Source organism: Lycorma delicatula, chromosome 7, assembly GCF_047948215.1.
Source record: "Lycorma delicatula isolate Av1 chromosome 7, ASM4794821v1, whole genome shotgun sequence".
Classification (NCBI taxonomy): Eukaryota; Metazoa; Arthropoda; class Insecta; order Hemiptera; family Fulgoridae; genus Lycorma; species Lycorma delicatula.
Window position 1 is genome coordinate 1,800,930 of NC_134461.1, and position 19,356 is coordinate 1,820,285.

The following is a 19,356-nucleotide window of genomic DNA, read 5'->3' on the forward strand; positions in this document are numbered from 1 at the left end:
TTAAATTTATTAAAAATAGTTCAAAATCCTCCTTCTTCTTTATTAGCCTTTTCTTTCTTTTTCTGTTTAGCCTGCAGAACCACTGTAAGGTATTACTTCAGAGGATGAGTGAGATGATATGTATATGAATGTAAATGAAGTGTAGTCTTGTATCGTATCAGGTCGACTATTCCTGAGCTGTATGGTTACTTGAAACCCAACTATCAAATAATATTAGATCATGGGATATCCATGATCTAGTATTCAAATCCACATAAAAGTAACTGCCTTTACTAGGATTTGAACCTTAGAACTCTCGACTTCAAAATCAGCTGATTTACGATGAGTTTACCACTAGACCAGCCCATTGGGCTTTCTTTATTAGCTCGGCATAAGTTAAGGATCCAACAAATTTCTTTTTCTTTTGTAAGTATACATAAGCTGCAAGTAATGATTAGGTCTTCCTCTGCTTGATCCATAATTGCAAATGAAAGCTATTTGATCCTAGTGCCCTATTAGAAAATCAAATCTGTCTATAACAGTGATTATATTAGTGATTATAACAGTGATTAGTGATTATATTGATATTTAAATTGAAATTATCACAGGCACTTATATAGCTACAATAGCAGTACAGTAAGCACACAGTACTGTATGTTTAAATCTACCTTAATAGAAATATTTTTAGTACTGCACTCTTACATCTTGTTTTCATCTCATTTTGTAAATATTTGTCACTAACATCTAATTTAAGTGATGAACAGTGATCACTGCATAAATTGTCTTGAAAGAAATTACTATTATTTTTATCTAGAACTATGAATTAACTTGGTGTTACAAATTGACAATCACCTGTCATGAGATGGGACAATCATCTACAGAGATGGGACTTAAGACTGACTTAATCATTATATATTAAATGTCATTATAAAGATTGGTGAAATGCTCTTTGTGGAGTTTTAATTAAATGAATGAATAAGCATGAAAGTAATGTTAATCTGCAGACATGAATAATAGGTTCTTATTACAATTCAGTGTTACAACACTCTGCTCACTTACCATTGACTCTATTAAACATAATTCCCTTTTTACTGTTAAAAAAAAAGCATTAATACTTTACCTGGTTAACAAGTGCCCAAGCTAATCGCACTGAGTCTCTGATGTATTGCATCAAACCATTGCATGTTTTTAAACAAGGGTAATCATATAATATTGCTTATATGATGAGATGTTACTTCCTGTAACATTTTATCCACAATTAATAATATGCTAGTTTTATGGAGTTGTAAAATTTCTGCTACAAATAAATTAAAATCTTAACTACAAATTAAATTGTATTTTTGTTGTCAAATGTATATACCAATCTTTTGTTGAATGTAATAATAATAAATTTTATTTTAGATACAATTTACAAAACATTAAAAATACGTACATAAATGCTATCCATTTCAGAAATGGGTAATAAATCTGAATAACAAAGGAAGGAACCATAGTATAGTTTTGAAAAGATCTTTATCTTTTACAATGAAGATAAAAAGAAATGTTACATTCATAATAACTATCCATTATTTTAATGTATATTTTATCATTAATAGCAAAGAGAATAAAAAATATTTCATTGTTTCTTTATAAAACATTTATTTATAATTGCATATGCATTTATCAATTGTGTAGTTTCAAGTTGTTTGATGGGAATAGAGCACTTTTGTTTTCTTCATAAGAAAAGATCTATCCTAAAAATTGTTACAGGCCTGTAAGTAAAATTATCCATTACCAAGATATTTATCCACATAATTAACCAAGCATAATGATTAAACAAAATGATGGTGGTAAGCGATCGATAAGCCTAAAGATTAAACAAAAAAATACAGTATGTAAAATAAGTAACTAAAACAAACATGGATTAATAATAATTAGTAAAAGATAATACACAATAAAATTATGGAGAATATTTCAGTAATAAAATAACTGAAGCTACCATTTTTGTACTCTTTGTCTGGATCAAGATATAATCATGTTAGATTGAAAGACTGAGTTCTAGCCAATGGAAGAAAATCAGTAGTTTATTCTTATTTCATAGTAACATATCTCTTACTATAAATAGAGCAATATTCTTTCCAGAAAGGTAGAGTTATGAAATGTTTAATTTATTATATAATACTGAATAGGAGCTTCTTAGTTTGCATATTTAGTATTTTATTATTTAAATAATTGGCTTTATACTTTATCGTGTTTTTAACAAATGTTTTCAAGTACTGTTGACTTTTCTTCTTTAAGTTATTTAATATAATATGCAACACCTACACCCTTTTCTCTTTGGACTGTTGTTTAATAAGATAACCATTTTGGAATTGAGTAGATGCTATTTTTCTTATAGAAGTTAAAAATAACTTGTTCCTGTTATTTTAATTTTTGTACCTAGTCACTTCCTCTTTGTTTAATTTTCAAGTTATTTTTATGAATTAAGTTTTCACACAATGTAAGTTACAAAATAAATTGTTACCAGAGGAGTGTTAATTCTTCTTTACATGGTAACTTGTCACTTTTCTTCTAATTATTGACTAATTATTATATTCAGTTTAATGCTAATTAAATGTCAAGAATCATACATACAAATATGTATATGTTACCTCAATGCTATGACTAAGATCAAATGTATCAACGGTCCTGTGTAAAAATGTTGCAATTGCTGACTCTAACTCAGCATGCGCTAGACCAGGAGGTGTAGCTGACAGCAGTAAACGACATACCTGCTCTCTTTTATTATTTAATAAAGCCTGTGCTGATCGGAAAGCCAGCTAAATCAAAATAAATATGTTAAGTAACTTTTCATTGATGTGCAGAAAAAATAAAACTCTACATTATGATGTAATTTAAAACTATTGGCAAAAATAAAAATTAATTGACGTTTGTAAAATTTAGTGAATAAAATACACTAAATATGATTTATTTGTTTAGTAAAGCCTCATATCTAGACCAATTTCTTTTAGAATGGCGATACAATATTATTCTTATTTTAGCTTCAAAATTAATCTATCACTGGTTTATGGAAGATCTAACAGGGGCATCTTTTTATCCCCTGAGAATTAGAATCTTTTTGCAGAGGATCAGAACATTTTCACCTTAAACTTTAATTCTAGTTATTGGTTATGGTAATGTATGCTTATCCTTGCTCTAGTTGTTAAGTAAAGATAACATATCTTCCGTAGAAAAGTATATTGTTACATTCATCTAGTACATGTACATAATGTATAGATAAATATGTAAGAAAGTTCTGTATATTTAAAAAATGAGGAATAGTCAGGTTTGTATTAATACTATCACACTTCTTTTTATAAGTTATCTGAATATATATTACTTGTACAGAAAAAATTGTGCTTCCATGTTGTCTAATAAAATTTGAGAGCAAACTTATTCTTAAAAATTAAAAATTTATCAAAAAATCAATTAAAAAAATTGATGCTATCCTATTTAACCATCAATACTGCAAAAACATCAATAAAAAGGAGAGTAAAATTTCATAATTACAATCCTAATTTTCCATAACGTAAATATTTGATTTCATGTAGGTATATCTTTCATATAACCTTGATTATTGTTATGAAAATATTTGTTTTAATATTAGCTAACCTGTGTGGTGGAGTGGTATCTTTTTTTTTATTTTGATAGATTTTTTAATGATCTGCTAATTAGTCGTGGAATTTTTCAAATGCAAAAAATTTGTTTTTCATTAGATGTAATTGGGATGTGAGCTTGTTTTCTTTTAAATGAATAAATACTCATGTCAATAAAAAGATTAGAATTCAAATACATTTTTGGTTATATTTTTTAGAATACATTCTGTGAACTGTGCAGATTGACTTCCAAATTTTTAGTAATCAGTAAAGATGTCCAACAATGCTTTTTTTATGAGAGAAGTGCATTTAAAGATACATTTAAGAAAAAAGTATGTTTATTTGTGATAATGTAACCTCATTTTGCTCATCTCTGTCAGGTTCTTTCTCTTCTTAAATTAATGTATGAACTGAATAAAAATTATCAATTATTCTTAAAAAGAAATTTGTAATTATCGCTTGTTATTTGGTATGATCTTCTGTTTTGAATCAGCGCTTGCTGCATTTGACTTTTAAAGTTACAAAAATTTCAAAAAAGAGTTCAATCTCACTGAAAAGTTCAGAGATTTGTTTATACAAGTATTACATATTAAACCCAACTGATTCAGCAATTAATTTATCTTAAAATAATAAATAGATTATTTTGGAAATACAATTTAATATTAGAACTGATAGTTTATGAAATAAAAAGTATACTGACAACAACCACTGAAAAAAGTATCTTAGATTTTAGTTCTACAGCATCGTGAAGTTGAGGCAATGTATCCAGAGAATCTAATGCATCAACTTGTGCTTGTGAATACAGAGTTCCATAGCAACGTACCAGTCGTGGGCCACTCAGTTCTCTAAAAAACATGTAGAATATTATTATATTAAATTAATATGTTTATTTTTGTTTTTTTAAAAAATAAAGCGTATTCTCAAAAGGAAAGCAAAAACATGTTCTGTGCTTATTATATCAAAAACGGTAATGCTCCAAAGATTTGATAAAAGTGAGTCTGTTTAAAAATTATCTTTCAGAATTAGGAGTAGGTTTTACGACAATTAAAGACTGGAGCAGAAATAGGAAGAATATTAATTGTAGTACAATGACAGTGGAAGGGGAAAGGTTTTAAAAGACCGAAAAACGCTATTACAACCAAAATCCGAACTGTTAAGACAGTGCTCTGTGGGTATAGGTCTGTTTACTAAGGCAAAAAATGACTCCTTTATCTGGCCCAATAGTTAAAGAAAAAGCAATTGTTATGTTTAAAAAACTAGTAGAGGAAGCTGATGAACAGTTTCGTATGAAATTTGAGAACTTGTTAAAGGAACATAAATTGACACCAGATGAATTCTATAACATTGATGAGACTGGTTTAAATTTCAAAATGCTTCTGCAAAAGACTCTAGTTTTCAAGACTGCTAATGTACCCAGAGAAAAGTTGACGAAAGACAAGATGAACCTTGTAGTTATGTAAATGGAACCCGTAAATTAACACTATTTGTAATTGGCAAATATAAGAAGCCAAGAGCATTAAAAAATTTAAACATTTTATTACCTGTTATTTACTTGTTTATTACCATAAACAGAAGTTTGCATAGATGGAAAGTATCTTTTTAGACATAGTTTCATGACTGCTTCGTCCCTGCAGTTGAAAAACTTTAAAATCAGAAAATCTTCCTATACATCTCGTCTTGTGAAAATACAATCATGTATCCATCCAGGAGAAAAGGAACTGAAAAAAGGAAAATTAAAGCAGTGTTTTTGCCTCCTCATATAACATCACTCATACAACCTATGGATCAAGGTGTCATTGAGTGATTAAGGAAAATAATATATGAGGTAAATATGTTGGAGCAATTTTAGAAAAACAGAAAAAAGTTGCAATAATTTCCAGGCTATGAAAACTTTTGAGTATTAAAGATACAATTTATACAATTCCTTAAGTATGGAAAGTAACGAAAGGAGAAACTCTTGAAAAATCATGGAAAAGAGTTTGGCCAAGCATGAAGACTGAAAATACAAATGAAGACAACAATTCATTGTCTGAATCTATCGAAAACCCATCTGACAATAATAATGACTTGGCTACAATTTTACACAATCCAAACAAACTGGAATATGATACAGAGATCAAAGATGTAGAAGAAAAGCTGGCTGGAGGTGACTATGATGCAGAATCAATTAATACTTTAATGACAATCAAATTATCGCATCTGTAATGGAGCAGAATGAACGTGAATGAGCACCAATGAATGTTTTGTAGACAGAAAAATGGAGACATAGTGGCCAAAGCACATCAAAATGGAAACAAAGAAATATCACAGATGTTTTTATAATTCAATTGACAAGTGTTGTTCTGTATTTCTTTTTAATTTTTATCTATTTGCACAAAAAGTTTTTTACTTTTCTTAAAAACGTTTTTGTATGTAATACATTTTTTCAAAGTTTATATTAGTTATTGTGACTTAGCTCCTTCTGATTATCATCTGTTTGGGAGATTGAAAAAATTTTTGAGCAGTAAGCAATTCGCGGGTGACGATGAACTTAAAATGCTGTTAATCAATGCTAAATGGACTGGCGGCAGAAGAGTACGACGAGGGTGTATTGAAGTTGTATCGGTACGATAAATGTCTTAACTGATGCAGTGCTTATATAGAGAAGTAGTAAGTATAAGGTATGCAGTTTAAGAGAAATAAAAAATATTTATAAAGTTTTCAGAATAAATATTTTTACAATGAAATGGTCTTTACTTGAGAGATAACCTCTTATAATATTTGGTTAGCTGGCATCTCTCCCGCCACCACCCCATTCGGTCGCCCTAGAGCATAGACCAAATGTTCCGTGCCAAAAAACGGCTATTGTGCCTCAAAACAGATTTGCGACCTCGTTATTCCTAATGCTCCTAGTGAGCTCCTATCTTGCGTGAGCGGTTAAGCTGGATGCCGTATAGCACCCGCTTACGTGTCCCTACCGCTCACTTGTCAAATTAAAACTAGATCGGGGAGGCGCACCCCTTGTTACAAATTAAAACTAAAAATGTTACAAGTTAAAAAGACGGCAATTTAAGCCGCCACGCCTCGGTCGCTGTCAGCCAGCTAGTGCCTGTCCACCATTTAAAGCTCTTGGAGCTTTTACTGGCTGGTGGCCAGCCATTATTTCGGATAAGCACTTCCCACAGCTCCGCTAAAGGAATCGATAAATCCCATTTAAATTTAAAAACTAACGATGACGGTTGAACATCGCAACCTCATCGAGGAACCCCCACACGGTCCGACAATGCGGTTCTCGCCACATCGACTCGCCGTTTATGAGCGGCCAGTTTCCCCCCTGACCTCTAAGTTCCAGGGTGGCCCGGTCTCTGGCCCCCCACCAGAGCAGGGCAGTCGAACATAAGATGCTCGTTCGACTGGACCTCCCCGCAGACACACAACTCATCAGCCGCTAGGCGAAACCTAAACAGATATTGCATCAAATTCGCATGGTTGGTGAGCACTTGGGCACCCGACGCCCTTAAAAATGAATTCGAGGCATACCTCCCCCCCAGATCCTGTATAAATCTATACAGGGATCTTCCTTTATTCGTGGTGTGCCATTCATGCTGCCATGCATCCATCGCGAGGCTCCATAGCCTCTTCCGCAGGCGGGAAATGGGCAACTGAACGAAATTTGGACCCGGTGCATTGTGATAGTCGTTCCGCTCCGGTTCTAGCCCGGCTCGAAACCGCATCCCAAATACCTCGGTTTCCCGACATCTTCTCAACTTCCACATGGCTGCTCGAACTTTCACCACCAAATCGATTGGGAGAGCCTTTCCCAATACGGTGGTAGCCTCGTAGGAGGTTGTTTTAAAAACACCAGTGCATACTATTAAGGCTCTGCGCTGGGCACTCCTTAAATTTTGAAGCAGTGTTCTATTTCTATCCAACTTATGCGCCCAGACTGGCGCCGCGTATGCGATCATACTCTCCAAGACACCTTCGGTACACCAAGTACATTTGGCGACCCGACAGCCCGTAGTCTTTCCGAGCAATCCTTCTAAGTTTGTGCATCACAGAGACAGCGTCCGCCGCAACTTGCTTAATGTGGTTGCTAAAAAGCAACTTATCATCAAACAAAACACCTAGGTACTTATGAACCCTTACTCGGCTGATTACACAGCCTTTATATTTAATGTGGGGGTTTCGACTGGTTGATAATTGGTCTGCACCTTTCAGAAGCATAAACTTCGTCTTGGCCACAGAAATCTTTAAATTTTGCATGTCCATCCAGCCCTCGGCGGTTGACAAAGCCGCCTGCGCTCTACTTTCTAGCTGCGGTCGTGAATTACCACGAACTAAAAGGAGACAGTCATCGGCGAAAGCCTGGGCCGTGCCCCTTCTGGGAATGTCAACCCCAGTAATCCATCAAACACCAGGTTCCACAGCAGGGGACCGAGAACGGAACCCTGCGGGCTTCCCCTGGTGACGGATTTTTCCACAACTAGGTGCGCATCTTTAAACAGTGCCGTACGGTTAGACAAATAGTCTCTTACCACGGCCTGCAGGGCTCTGGGAACATTGCGGCGTTCCAAAGCATAGAGGACAGAACTCTCAACACAAGGAAGGAAATGCTGCCTCTATATCAATAAAAATAGCCAAAACATATTTGCAGTCGGCGCTTTCCACCTCGGTAAGAGCATTTAAGATGCAATCCTCGGTGCCAACCCCTTTCATGAAGCCATATTGGCCTCGATTTAGAATACAGCTCATATCAATGCTTTCCTCGAGCCGTTCCACAACCAGCCTTTCAAGCAACTTGCCGAGAACCGGCAAGAGGCTGATGGGTCGATAACTGCCGACCTCACCAGGATCCTTTCCAGGTTTCAGGAGTACCCTTACCAAGGCCACCTTCCAGCAAGCCGGAAAGCAGCCCCAGCTTAGGCATCCCGTGAACAGTCTGCCAAGCAGACTGTTAAAAAATATCCGGGTCAAGTTGGTCAATCCCCGGTGCCTTCTTCAGTGCCATTCGAGAAACCACTCGGTCTATATCATCGGGTTCCACGGTCCGAACGCCAGGGAATGGTGTTTCACCCGCCCTAACGCCGATTTCCGCTTCACCCTCCGGAAATCTGTTCCGGATACTCTGTTTCCATCTGGAAACAGAGTATCCAGGAACGCCCGGTAAGTCGCCACAGATGTTAAAGTGTGGTCACGACCACCTAACCCGCACCGGACGCTGGACAACACGTGCAATGGCCTTGGCTTGTAACAAGTCTTTGCGAGCTGCCAGGGATCGCGTTGCAACTCGCGCATGTAGTCTTTCCAAAACTTGAGTTTGGCTTCCTTGATGGCGTGAACATATGTATTACGGGCACGCCGGTAGATCCGAAGACGCTCAGCGCGCACGTGGTTAACGATATTCCCCGTTAGGGGGCAGCGCTGGTACCTTATCCGCGCGGACCTCACTCTTGCGCGCAGCACGCTAAGGTCAGAGGACCACCATTTCTTGCCGGGCCTCCGTCTGCCTTCCACAGACGACCCCCCGGAAAATGGGGTCATCATGACGGCTCCAGGCACGCTCAGATCAGCGGACTTGCTGCTTATGACGGGTCCGTCCATTGGCCTAGGCCGCCGTAGGACCTCGTCACAGCCAGTCTTGATGGCCCGGCCGATTAGCTCCGCCATCAATTCCACCTCCTCCCTACACTCCATGCGCCACTGCAATCTGTCCAGGGCAGCATCGCACACACGCCTTAGCCTGCGCTGATCCAGGCCCCTTAGGTTGTAGCGACCTGGATTTGGTGTCCTAGGACCGCCTCCGTAAGGAATATCATAGGTTATAAGCCTATGATCGCTCACACTGGGCTCGGGCCAGACAGTCCATCTACCTGTATCCCGATGCAAGTCACCCGTCACCAAAGTGACGTCTATATAACTCTCTCCCAGTTCGCTGAAGAAAGTTGGCGGCTGCTCCGCATCATTAATAAGGTAGAGGATCCTGGCTTCTGCGAACTGTTCGAGACCAGCGCCTCTGGGGTTTGTGAGTGGTGAACCCCAGGCGGTAGACTTGGCGTTTGCGTCCAGCGCAACCAACACTCTGGTGCCCGGGAGACCATCCAGAATTCTCCCCAACTTCGCCAGCAAGTCATCGATACTCCATCCAAGCTGGAAGTATCCCGACACAAGTACGACATCGAGCGTACCCCTCGTGATCCGCACGACGGTGAGTTGCTCATCAGACCACTGAGGCATCCAGAAGACACCCAAAGAGTCAGAGCTCACCACGACCGCAGAGAGCGGCCGTCCCCCACGAGTATTAATAACTTTCACCCCGTGGAAGCCGACCACCCTATCCGCGACCGCGTACGGCTCCTGGACCAAGAGGACCTCGAGGTTGTACTCCTTAAGGAGCCTCATGGCCTCACTCGTGGCCGCCCGGGAATGGTGCAGATTAATCTGCCCCAGGCGCAGGCGTTCGAATGGTGTAAGATGTCCCCAACGGCTTCTGACCGTTCAGGCCTCGCCATCAGCTGTGTTGTTAACAGCTCTCGCTCGGGCTATATCGTACGCCTTACATTGCCTACCCCCTACCCTGTGTCCAGTATTGCTACCTTTCACCTGGCAGCAGGCGGCACACTTTGGTGGCGACGACTTGGCAGGGCAGTTGGTTGCCCTGTGCCCCGGAGCGGCACAGTGACCACACATCTCCTTCTGCGCTCTGCATCGGAGAGCGGTGTGCCCAAAGCCCTGACATTTAAAGCACCGGGCTACCTGAATATGGTCGACAACCCTACAGGCCGTCCACCCAAAGAACAATCTTCCCCCGGCCACTAAGACCTGCCGGATCTTTGGCGAGGTCTCGAGAACCTAGTGACTCTTTAGGGATTCCTTCCTCCCCAACTGTCGAATCACCTTAGTTTCCCTAAGGAAGTCCTCGACGGCCATATCCAACACAGGATTTTGGCCGTGGATCGCTTTGAGGATTTCGGGCTCCTCTACCCGCGTTGCCCTCGGCATATCATAAACCAATATCTGAAGCTTACGCTCGGCTAGCAGCTGAGCCTTCAGCCCGTTCTTGGCCAGAACATCGGCCTCCAGCAGTTGTCTTGCCTGCTGCTCGTTAACGACCTCCAGTACAATGCCATGATCCCTGGTTTTAGTGACCCGGGAAACTTGGAACCTTTCTTTCCGCGGGTCCAGGATCTTCTTTAGGGTTAGCTCCGTCATAGCAGACGAAGCCCCCTGACCAGGCTTAACAGGGACCACTTTTACAGTGGCCCACTTACTTTTGGCCGGCGCCTGCGCTGGCGGCGGCGGACCTACCCGCTTAGGTGCAGGCGCGGCAGTTATAGAGGCAAAGGAGACAGGTTTCTTAACCTTCTCCTCCACTCTCTTAATTGATTTGTGGAGCTCGCCCAAAGCTTCACCCGTTACGGGTTTGAAGCCCCGAACTCCATCCACTACCTGGTCTACCTTGCCTTGCCTAGTCGAGTTACGACCGAGTCAAGCGCAAGATTTGCACCCTGGAGGCCTTCACATTTTAAAGCCAGCCCGGAAACCATCAAACTACATTGGCTCAAATATGAGTCCACCAATTGGTGCAACTCTAGATTCCTTCTTTGAGGAAATTTTGGCCCATTCGGCCCTCATCTCCTCAATCCGCCCCAAGCTATCCGCTCCGGAGGTCACCTTCTTTGACGCAGGTTTCCCCCCAGAAACATCCCGCTCAGGGACAGAATCGGCTTTGCTGCTTTCAGTCCTTCCCGACTTCGCAGCGAGGCGTCCTTCGGACTTGGCGCCCCCTCCTATGCCGTGTCCTCGCTGTACGGATCCAGCTTTCGCCTTTTCCGCACCGCTCGAGACAGAGGTGTCCCGCAGGATTTGTGTGCAAGCCGCAACACTCGGGCGCTCCACTACCCGAGGGGCTTCCGTGTCTTCCTTATCGGAAGACCGGGGCCGCGGCGGCGACCTACCGATTGACCTCCTCGGCATGAAGGGGTCACCGGAAACCAGGTCCTTGGCCAAACCGACCAAGTCCTCCAAACAACCTCCCCCGGGTTGCTCCATCGCTGAACAATTTAGCAATACACCAGCTGTGTTGCCAGGCACTACAATTCACAGCTTGAACGAATCTAACACCTACCACAATACCAGGTGAGCGTCTAACCTCTCACACCCCGAACGGACCGTCTGTTCCGCAGTCCACCCGAGGAGTCAAAAAGCTAAAAGCTCCTTCCACCGGCTAGGTCGGAGCGGAAACCGCTTCTCGAACCTGCCAGAGGATCTAAATATATTTAGGCCTCACCAACTACGTATGGGGACACGATGTTACAAAGGAAACGTCCTTATTTGGCCGACAGCAGCACTACTGCAACACACTACGTCGCCGCTTTGTCAAAACTCCACAGCAACGCAGGTTGACTGACCGCTGCTGATCGTTGTCAACCCCGACGACGAGAACGTAGAACGCTGTACTAGCAGAATCAAATTATGCACCGGTTGCAAAAAACACAAGTTTTACAGCACGGGGCCAGAGGCCGAGAAGAGAAGTAACCTCTTATAATATAATGTACATTGCTGGAAAATAGGAAGGGCAATTGCAAAAAAAATCTGAGGCTGATAGGAGAATTCTGACTTTATATTCAGAATTAGCACCCAAAAATAAATAAGCTTCAGCAAATTGACCGTGTAACAAAATCATTGTCGACCAATGATATTAGTGAAAGAATAATTTTGAACATTTTGATATGAGGTATGGGTGCCAACACTGCTCAGTAGGAGGGGGTAGGTTTGCCCACAGGTGGGAGAGGGAAGCTTATTTGTCCTTGAAACACCCTTAAAAGATTACCACAGTATTTTTGTTTAGTAGAGAGTGAGTGCAGACATGTTTCGATTTTTGGTGATTTATTGATTTTGCAAAATGGATAAAAAATGGAACGACTTTGTGTCAAATTTTATTTGAAAACTGGAAAATCAGCTTCTGATACTTATGAACTTTTAAAAACAGCTTAAAAGATGGCCACAAATCGGTCGAAGATGATACTGGTCCAACTGTCCTTCCACTTCAAAAAACAATGAAAACATTGTAAAAGTTCACAATTTAGCACGTCTGACCACAGACTTTCAATTAGGGAGATAGCTGATGAACTGAATTTAAGTTTCTATGTGGTTCAGTGAATTTTAAATTAAGATTTGAATATGTGTCAAGTGTTCACAAAATTCATTCCAAAATTGTAGTCAGACCAGCGGAAACAACATTGAAGTGTCCCAAGAAATAGTTAATTGAGCCAAAACTGACCACACACACACACACACATACACAGTGTTTAATTTTCATTGCCCCAGGTGATTTTCTCATAAAATACACACAATACAAAAAATGGCTTCATCAAAAGTTCCTCAGATTGAAGGGGGACATCTCATGGTGACCTTGACTATTATTTCAAAGTTAACATGATTTTTTCAAATAGAATGACATATTTTTGACTCCAGAAATGAAAAGAGTAGAAAATTTTATATTGAAATATCTGGTCACAAGGTACAAGGTCATACCTTGTACCTTTTTTCAGGGTGTTTCATCTTAATTACCCCAGTAAATTTTCTCGTAAACTACACACAATACAAAAAAATTACCTAAATAAAAGTTACTCAGATTGGAGGGGCGACATCTCATGGTGACCTTGACTTTATTTCAAGGAAAGCACAATTTTTTCAAATGGAATTACCTATTTTTGAACCCATCACTGAAAAGAGCAGAAAATTCTACATTGAATATATAGTCACACATATGACCTTGGATATTTTTTAAAAGTCATACAACTAACAATCAGATATAGTGTTAGATGATAGTGTAGTCATTTTTATGTTCTTTCCCACAGTTTGCGAGATAACTGGCCTGAAATACAAATATTCCAGGAATATCATTATATGACCTTCAAAAGCACGTAACTCTTACAACACTATCACTGATGGAAAACCGTATGACCTTGAAAAAAAAGCCCATGGTCATATGTGTGACCTACATATTTCAATGTAAAATTTTCTGCTCTTTTCATGGGTGTGGTCAAAAGTAGGTCATTCCATTTGAAAGCATCATATTAACCTTGAAATAAGGTCATCAAGTCCAAGGTCACCAAGAGATGCCCCTTGCAATCTGAGTAGCTTTTGTTTAGGTAATTTTTTTATATTGTATGTAGTTTACAAGAAAATCGCCTGGGGCGATTAAAATGAAACCCCCTGAAATAATTTCAAAGATCATACTGTGACCACATATTTCAATGTAGAATTTTCTGCTCTTCTTATTAGCGGGGGTCAAAAATATGTCATTCCATTTGAAAAAATCATGTTAACCTTGAAATAACAGTTAAGGTCAATTAAAAGATTAAATCCATGTCACTATGAGGTGTCCCCCTCCAATTTGAGTAACTTTTTTTGCATTGTGCGTAGTTTACAAAAAAAAATGCATATAAATATGTATATATTACTGTAACTACATTTCTGTTTTATACATCTGCTTCTTTGCTACGTAATAAAAAATGGATAAAACACCTATGTAGTTAAGATTAAAAAAAAGGAAGAAAGTAAAATATTTTAGAAATAAGACAAAAAAACTGTTGGTTAAAATTAGAATGAAGATAATCACTTTTTAATAAATTTCATAGTTCATTAGAATTTGAAAAGAGAAACTTTCAAACAAAACAAAAAAAGGTTACTGTATAAGTTTTAGGAATTTTTGACAATAGTGACATTCAACACATGATTGTAGCTCGGTATTGTATAATCAGTAGTAATTAGTACTAATCAGTAATGCATACACTATATTTTGCAGCTGCACATTTTATAGCAACCAACAATGTAGAATAATATGAACTTTAATAGAAAGAAATATTTTCACAACATATCATGTACAGATTGACCACAATTGTACCATTATAAAGCGAGAAATTACCAAAAAAAGGTTTCCTGAATATAATAAATAGAAAAATATATAATGATGAACCTGAATGACCAAAGGTATGCTGTTATGACAGCATACCTGATGATACTTGGCAGACGTTTTCAATGCTCAGACCTTGACTTTTCCAAAAAAATATTATAACACAAGATTATGAATACAATTCATGAGTTGTGAAGTAGCTTATTCTGTACAATTAGTAACTGTGGTTTAGAAAATATACTGTTTAATACATGTAGTGCAAAAAAAAATAAAATTGACCTAACATTTTGATTCAAATACAACAATTTATTTAAAGGGTAATATATTTATACGGTTCTCTAATCATAGAAATCTGATTCACGGATATTAATGAATGTGTACAGCATTAAAAAAAAAGAAATGTGAAATTCGACAAAGAAATAAAAGATTTTTCACAAAAAATTAATTCACAGAATTTTAAACTTCACAGTACAAATAAGAAATTTAAAAAATTGCTAGTTTATAATTTATTATAGTAAAAAAATGTACAGAAGCCAGTTTACGGTAGGATTTATACTCTATATAACAAATTTTCTCCAGATGTTAATAGATTTAATATTAGCTAAAATTACATTAATAAGATGTTTACTTTATCCTGATTTAAATTTCTTATTATTTTTATCCTGCATTTTTATAATTTGAAAAAATTAACAAAATTAAACTGACAAATGTAGAAGCATTATATCTAAACATAGAACATTTAACATGAAATGATCGGTATTATTTTTTAGTCTTTGCATTACCATTTTCATTAAGAGAATACAATAAAATACAATAGTTTATTAGGTTATTAGAATATAATACTAGCACACAATTCTACATATGCACACAGACACTTTTCCCTTGAAGAACCGTATGATTTTCCTTATAATGTATTTTCTTTTTAAAATAAGTATTTTAATAAAATATTCTAATTTATGATAATTTCTGCACACTATAGTCTGCTTCAAAATATCAGCGCTTAAATTAATAGACATCCAAAGTAATAAGAATTATTCACATTTCTGTTATTAAAACCATCTCAATTTTTACCTTGTGGTCATTCAAAAATATTACTACTTGTTAAACCAAGAGTCATTTTAAATATTCTTTAAAAACATCTATTAAAAGTATTGAGGTATTTTTAATTGTACAGACCTCTTTTTAAAGTTTACCTGTTGAAAATGTTCTTTTCAATGATGAGGATGAAAATCCGTGAGTAAATACAGCAGTTAAATATGCAACATTGTAAAATTAAAACACACTAAATTTGCATATATAGAAAAACATAATAGATATTATGTTTCATTTATAAATTATAAAAATTTTAATTTTCATTTCATTAATGATCCTAGTACTACTATGGGCATCATATTGCATCATAGTATATTTAAGTGAATTCACATGACGGCAGATTATGAAAGCCATTAATCCAACTCGGTATTAGATGTAATGAAAAATTACTGGCCACCAGAAAATGAAAATGTGCCTGCAACATGTAACATTAAATATATTTTTATTCACGCCAAATACAATAAAGTAGCTATACTTAATACTACAAACATCTGGAATGGTATTCGTAGTACAATTGTATAACTGAAGATTGTTTTGATTAGATGAAAGGGAAATTTATATTAAATTATATACACTTTCAATAATTTAGCATGCAAAAGTATGAAAATACACAATTAATTTGATTACTTTACGGTACAAAAAGACAGAGTTTTGCTATTAGAAAGTTCTTAATTAATTAAGGGTTAACTGAATAATTAAGTTTGAATTCTTCACAGAACCTAGTCGTATTATTCAAATTTAAATTAGGATACAGAAGTCACATTTTTCTTTATTTTTTATAAGTATGAAAGATATTATTATATTTCTTGAAGAGGAAGGCGACTTTTGGTCAGGTGATTTTAGAATAATTAACTCAGCTTCAAATTATGGGCAGGCAGGAGTACGTTTCATCATGAACAAGAAGATAGGGAATGGAGTAGAGTATTTCAAAAGGCATAGCGATAGAATCATTGTAATAAGGATAAAATCAAAACCGACAACGATTGTTAACGTCTATATGCCTACAAGCGCCCATGATGATGATGAGGTAGAGTGTGTATACGAAGAGATTGATGAAGCAATTAAACATGTAAAAGGAGATGAAAATTTAATAATAGTTGGAGATTGAAATGCAAGCATTGGAAAAGGCAAGGAAGGAAAAATATAGTGGGTGAATACGGGCTGGGCAAAAGGAATGAAAGAGGGGACCGACTTATAGAGTTTTGCATGAAGTATAATTTAGTAATTGCCAACACCCAATTTAAAAATCATAATAGAAGAATGTACACTTGGAAAAAGCCAGGCGATACTGCAACATATCAGATAGATTATATAATGGTTAAGCAAAGATTTAGAAATCAACTCGTTGACTGCAAAACTTACCCTGGAGCAGACATTGATAGCGACCATAATTTGGTGATAATGAAATGTAGATTGGGGTTTAAAAACCTGAAGAAAAGGTGTCAGATGAATCGGTGGAATTTAGAGAAGCTTGAGGAGTTCAATTCCTTTGTTTAGTTAGGTATTTTCAGTCTTGCTTAAAACTCAGTGAGATGTGTTTTGCTTTGAGTTCATTAAATAGTAGTACATCGATGGGAATGTCACTTGTGGCATTTGCATCGGTGACATCCTGGCTGAAGCAGACAGGAATATGTCAAAAGCCGAGGTTTCGAAGATGACCTCTGGTAAAGCCCATAAGGTCTTGGAACAGAGGGGGTGATGAGGGTATCTTTCCCCAAGGGATCAGGATGATGTGTAAACAGCATGCCATTTGATAAGTTCAGTGTTAATATTATTAATTAGTACATTTAGGATCGACATGGAATAGTTGTTGAAACTAAAACTAAAAATACATTCTGCTGTTAGTATGTTTTTCTTTATTAAAATTTCAGTAGTACATTTTAATAAAATATATATATCCTTAATAGCAAAATTACAATATAAATATTTATATTATGCATGCAATAATAAATTCTAATTTTGTAATATTATTAAGTAGTCATACAACAAGCTCTCAGCTGACATTACCGTGTATGAATCGAGTTAAATATTATAATTTTGCAATAAATAATATTCTATAATTATTGTAAACACTTTTTTTAACTGGGTACTCACAAATATTGTCCAAATGTCTAATTGCAATAACGAAACCTATAAATTGGATAGATACATAACCTCACCATTTCTGTTACAGCTTTCTCATTATGTGGTCTATTTAATAACATATTTGGGTCCAAATTAGACAAGGCGATGTCCTCTAAAGTTTTAACTTGACTAAGAGTGACATAAATCTGCTCCTTGGTAAAAAAGTTTTCTTTTTTTAATCTGTCACTCCTCTGTCAAGAGTTGTAGCTTGCAGTTAGTGAAAAGTTACAATCCAGATTAATTTTAAAGGTAGCATTCTGCACTCAACATCTCATTTAAAGCCTAAAATAAATTCACAAAGACTCTCCAGCAGAGATCTGGCTGAGTAGTTCATAATTCACCTGGTTTCTTTTAAATAAAAAACCAAGGATTGACAATGTTGTCTCTTTTAGAAACCTGAACTTGTTTTAACCTAGTTAACACAAAATCATTGATTAGTAGTATCCATCTCCCATTTTGGGTAAAAATGTGCTAATGTTCTGCAGAACAGTAGGTGAAAGAAGATTCACTCTACATTTTGGGGTGGACTCAAGATATTCTTTGGATGGTATTGTCTATCCCAAGATTGATTCTTTATTTCCAAGCTTTATGGTTTATTTCTCATCATTCAATATTTCTCTGATCCACTTCCATATCCAATACTGATTTGACTTTTCTGTCTAAAATTTCATTGTCTGAAGCAAGTTTTCCCAGTCTGTGAAAAATTATAGAGATATAGTATTTATATTTAAAGATATAATCAATCGCCTTTATTCTGTATTGTTAATTCCAAAACTTGAAGTAACAAAATTGAAACTTTTATGTTAATTTTGCAAGAACTTTTACTTCAAGATTTCTTAAATATGAACGTTTTCTTTAATATTAAACATTCTTAATGATATAGATAGAATTTAAAGGGCCTTACTCTTAAATTCTGATTTTGTCATATTATCAAATAGGGTGAGTGAACTGAAAACAGTTTATCATTAAGTTAGCTGTATTGTTAGCTGTTTAGTATAATTAAACATTTTTTAATGTATAGATTTTTTCCTAGAAAAGTAAATTGTATAATCTGTTATTAAATATGTAAAATAATTTGGTTGTGTGTTGGAACATTTAAGTGTGTTTGTTTTTTTTTGAAATGTGTGTGAAATAGTTACCAACCTGGCCAATGTTAAAGTTAGTAAGTTATTAAAAATGAAAAAAATTCTAATAATACTAATAATGTACTAAATAGTTTTTAATATCACTTACACAACTTACATTTTTCAGAAGCACACATAATACAAGAAACGAAAATGATCTTACATCAATTTTATTTATTTTATTTTATGCATACCAGAACAAAGTAACAGCACAGTGACATGATGTCAACAGTATTCTGCAGAGATGCCAAGGCATCTGTACACAGTCTGGTGTGTAAGAGTAAATATATATAGTCTTGAACAGAATCAGACTGACCACTCCTGAGACATGCGGTTAATTGAAACCCAACCACCAAAAACCATCAGTAATCACAGTCCTAGCTTTCAAATCCATATAAATGCAACTGTCTTTATAAGGACTCTAACCTTACAACTTTCAATTTCAAAAATCAGCTGATTTTGTGATTACAATTTTAACCACTAAGACTAACCCAGTGGGTTTATTGTTTTTCTAATCAAAAAT

The 19,356-nt window shown here is 36.6% G+C and overlaps 1 protein-coding gene across 1 annotated transcript in view; it reads right to left on the minus strand.

The window, feature by feature from the left end:
- Nucleotides 1-1,653: 1,653 nt before the first annotated feature.
- LOC142327291 (uncharacterized) overlaps nt 1,654-19,356 on the minus strand; it is a 106,072-nt gene continuing 88,369 nt past the window's right edge. Inside the window, exons 12-14 of the mRNA XM_075370192.1 lie at nt 4,294-4,438; nt 2,610-2,777; nt 1,654-1,825 (exon numbers count right to left, since the gene is read on the minus strand). Of these exons, the coding sequence (XP_075226307.1) occupies nt 1,694-1,825; nt 2,610-2,777; nt 4,294-4,438 (445 nt within the window). The 3' untranslated portion in view covers nt 1,654-1,693. The remainder of the gene's footprint in view (nt 1,826-2,609; nt 2,778-4,293; nt 4,439-19,356) is intronic.